The sequence below is a fragment of the Ochlerotatus camptorhynchus genome, unplaced genomic scaffold (genome assembly GCF_037179485.1).
Source record: "Ochlerotatus camptorhynchus isolate MF236.1 unplaced genomic scaffold, CSIRO-AGI_Acam_v1.1 ptg000805l, whole genome shotgun sequence".
Classification (NCBI taxonomy): domain Eukaryota; kingdom Metazoa; phylum Arthropoda; class Insecta; order Diptera; family Culicidae; genus Ochlerotatus; species Ochlerotatus camptorhynchus.
In genome coordinates this window covers 121723-126265 of record NW_027041269.1, presented here as the reverse complement: position 1 = coordinate 126265, position 4543 = coordinate 121723, and the positions used below count along the sequence as shown (strand labels likewise).

Genomic DNA, 4543 nt, shown 5'->3' with positions numbered 1-4543 from the left:
CTAGTTCTCCATGCCCCAAAATTTTGTCCATCAGCTTACTCAGCGTTGCCGGACTATTCACCAGTCCGAAGGGCAACCTGGTAAACTGGAAAAGTCCCTTACCTGGTACTGAAAAAGCACCTGTCCTCCTGCTGTTTTTAAGTTAACTCTAGTGGGTCTCAATTTTAATTTTAAATCACTAACTAGCTTCCTACCACCTATTCCTAACACTGTTCTAGCAGCACCACTGTCTAACAGTCCTACGATAGAAATTCCCCACAATTCCACTCTCACGAATGGTCTTGCGTCATCGCTGAGTGTTACCAGTATGGTTGCTATCTCCTCAGTTGTATCTCCACTCACTCGCGAGTAACCCAGCTGTTCGAGAGCTTCTGGAACTACTGGTCCTATGTGAGGTCTTGTGGAGTTGATTTGAAGACTATCTTACCTCTCTAGACAATCTTCGGACCGTTTTTTGACTGGCAATACGGGCAGTCTCTCGTTTTGAAGCCCGGAAAACCACAACGTTCACAGAACATCTTCCGTTCCTTGGTACAATCCTCGAAATTGTGACCTCCTTCATGGCAATTGTAGCATACATTCTTTCTCAATGGAATGTACGCATTGACGATTCTCTGAAGGGCATTAGTTCCACTAGGACCTGGAACAGGACTGCTTTGTCTAGTGTCCGGTTTCGGATTTGGTTTGATAGAATTGATCTGCTTTTGGTGGCTTTGGTCGACATTTTGTTGCTGTTTCCATGGACGTTTCTGAAACTGTTGGTTATCACCTGGTCTAAACTGGCGATTTGAATCTCCCCTATTCTCGTTTCTGTCCTGATACCTGCCACGATTGTCTTGGAACGTTTGCTGTTGTCTAATTTCATCGATCTGTACAACCTCTTTTCTCGCAAACCTAACATCCTTCCTCTGATACATGTGCCAGTTGATCGAATCGAACCGCTTACCAAAAGCCTTCATTCTAGGTATCGAATCAACGTTCGCAGCCAGCATTGCAATACGGAAATCATCTCGAGTATTGCGAAACAGAACATCGAACTTCCTCTTCTCATCCCACGGATTTGGCATGCCGCGAAAGATCCGGACCATGTCCAAGTAAAAGTCCTGGAACTTCTCCCTGGCACCTTGCTTCCGGTTGTTAGCTTGCCGTTCGTAGACGTAGTCGATGTCGACAGGTAAAAACTCCTTTTTCAACTCATCTACCAGCTCATTCCATGATCCTAGTTCCCTACTAACTTCCATATACCAGGATCTCGCCTTCTGTGTAAACAGATGGTGAGCTCCCTGAAACAGCTCAGTGTCCGAAAACCCTTCTGACTTAGCGTTAAATTCCACCTCCTTAAGAAATTCATTCAACCTTCTCCCATTATCCATCCCATCATATCGAACTGTCCATTTGTGAATTGGAAACCTACTATGCATTGATCGATTCCTCTCTCTTTCCCTGTCATTCATTTCATTTACTTTATTTGCTACCGTTTTCCTCTCCTCTGCGCTTTTCAGTGTTTCCAACGAATCATTCTTCTATTTAATCCACTCCAGAAAATCTACTGGTTTTGGATGAGCCTTTTCTACCCTTTTCTCCTGTCGTACTCTTTCCTCAATTCGAGTGCTGTTGTTGGTTTGAAGTGGGGCATCCTGTGGCTGACTTACGGATTGTTTTGATTCCAGCACTGTGATCCGTTGGAGCAATAGACTCACAACTGACGTCAGTTGCTTGATCTCATTCGCCAATTTATTTCTCTCACTATCCACCTTCTCAGACTCACTACCACCAACAGACTCTCCTCTCTAAGCTCAGTTATGCTCTCCTCAGCGGAACTCTGGACTGGATTTTCATTCTCGTTTTCCTCTTGCTCCTGATCAGCGTTCATGTTCTCGAAAGAGAATATGAATCAGTCTGCTTTTGTACAGCTGATCTGGGGCTTTCTTCGATCGTCGCTTTTCCAAATGGTTTTTTATTCCATTCAGCTTATCATCACAAACCTCTAACTCGTCTACTACCGATTCACAAACCGACGAAATCATAACACCTACTTTCTCTTTTTCCTCTTTCAGATGACTTCTTAGTGTTCTCTCTGATGCGCTCCGTGAAGATACAATTGCGAGACCACGGATCCTTAGCTCGTGTTCCAGCTCATCTATCGTCAGATGGCCAGGATTCAACGCATGGTACTGTGCCGACAAAAGAGACATGCTAGTCTCCGCCATGTTCATTCAACAACACAGGAAAATCGTAGAATAAAAATTGAAAAGAACCTAAAATATTGCTCAAGTGGAGCTTCAACTCAAAATTAATTGAAAAATCCTATTGTTGCACACTTTTGTTGCTTGAAAGCAGATTATTAATAATTTGAAATCTTAAAATTTGTTCACGCTCCCTACTGAAGCAAATAATTTAAAAAAAAACCTAGTTTTAGCCTGTTTTTTTTCAATAAACGTTTTGTTTTTCTTTGGTGTTTTATTCAACAGTCGAAATTCACACAACAATGATATAATTCCGGAATTTACCGCGAAAACTCCAACTATTCAACTTATATTGTTTTAGTAAGTTTTTCTCTATGTTGGTAGCTATTCAGACCATTGACTGACATCCAAGACCCCTCTTAATGAACAAATTCTGTTGAATTTTTATTCATCAACCAGGTTACCTATTTTGTGTGTTTTGGTTAAGTTTATTCGCGAAGTCTGGATGTTTTCCCAGATGGTATTCAAGTGTACCCGAGCACTGATGTTCTACGCAAATTTTCAGTTGGGCGCCAAGTGTAACAGTTGGGGTACTCCCTGCCCAGCATTAATGAGACCCCCCTCTACACTACCACAGGGTCGGCATGCGCGCTCGAATATCACGGCCAAGGAAACACTCGAATATCCAACACACACAACACTTGTTTAGCTATAGGCAGCTTTATTGTTCCCACTTTCGTCCCACTTTCTTATTCGCTATCTCCTACCTCGTTTCGCCTGACGTTTCTTCTAATTCTTCAGCGCGGGCCCGCTGTTGGTCCTTCCACAGCCACTCCTTCACCTTCCTCAGCTTCCTTCTGGGCACTTTTCACAGGCCAGTCAGTTCCTTTCCTCGACTTGGTTCGCAAGCCGGTCGCGTACTTCGGTACTTTCCGCGACGGCTCTTCGATCTCTCTCTCTCTCTCTCTCTCTCTCCTCACTATACTCGTGGCGTGGCGATGGGCCGTTGGTTAGTATTCCCGGATACCTTCGTATCGGAAGATGCTCCGTGTCTAACCGCGCCGTATGCCGAATGACGGACACTACGGGGTCTGAACACGCCGTGGATGAATTGCCAGTGGTAAACTACGGGGTCCTGGATGGTTCTGCACCTCACTCTCCTTCTTCACTTTTTTTCACGTCCTCACGGTTTTTTCACTGGTTTTCGAACTTGCTTGAACTAGCTTTACGAAGTATCGCTGTTGAGTATCGCCAATCAAATAATTCTCAACGATGGCGGCTGATCTATCCTCTCTCGTCCTCGCTGAGCCATCGTCCTTCCGCCCTATTTCGCCTCATCATGGCCCCATTATGCCACCTCCTAATGGCCTCCAAATCCAGTAAACAGTGCCATCTGGTGGTAGGTAGAGGATCTTCCTGTCGTTTAGTGGTGTGGCTGTGTACTGTCCAGTGGGTGATTTTGTGGGCGATGGGTGGTGTTGGTAGCTTGTATTCAAACCTTTCCTTGGCATATTGTTATACATAAAATACGATATATATATATATATTTATATATATATATATATATATATATATATATATATATATATATATATATATATATATATATATATACAGGGTGTTTGGTTCCAGGTTTTACATATTTTCAGGGTAGATAGGGCTCCTAAAGTTATGAAAAAATCCCCATGAAACATAGGGTCGGAAATGACTGCTAAGTGAGTTATTCAACATTTTATGTTTTTTTGTATTGCCAACTTTGCTATATTTTTATAATATTAATATGGTTTTCTGATTTCAACATACCAAATGAAAGATAAAAATCTTAGTTCTTGAAAAAGAACTCGATTAAAGTTAATTATCATACATTAAAATTGAAAAGTATGTTGAAAGTGCCAAAAAACTGGTGAAATTTCATACATTTTAGTGTTTATAAGTTGAAAATTTTCATTTCTGTTTATTTAGTTGTTTTACAAAACATTTTCCATGCATTTCCCTAGATTTGTGCCTTTGGTAGTAACCTTGTAGGCTTTATGGTTTCTTCGTAACTATTGATTTAAAACAGCCATAAAAACTTGTGACGTTTTCATAAAATGCGCTATAGTCACCCTATTCGTTCGTACGTTCGTCTGTTGCAGTGGACTACGCACATGAAAATTTGGTAGAATGTTATTGTAAATGTTTAGCTACATTCTTGACTTTTGATTACCGCACATCTCCTGCGCCGAAAGAAAACATAACTGCGGAGATGTTTCGCGGTATCGAATATTGCTCAGTCTCAGCAGAAAACACAACGAGAGACACCGAATCGGCGAATTCTGAGAGCGGAAGGGAGAGAAGTAGGTAGTGGTAATAAGTCG

The 4543-nt window shown here is 42.0% G+C and overlaps 1 protein-coding gene across 1 annotated transcript; it reads left to right on the top strand.

Moving 5' to 3' along the window:
* Nucleotides 1-800: 800 nt before the first annotated feature.
* On the top strand, nt 801-2244 carry LOC135715095 (uncharacterized; the record flags this gene model as incomplete). The annotated part of the gene is made up of 2 exons (XM_065238507.1): nt 801-1174; nt 2070-2244. Coding segments are annotated over 2 exons (549 nt in total), but the record flags the coding sequence as incomplete, so codon positions are not given.
* Nucleotides 2245-4543: the final 2299 nt, after the last annotated feature.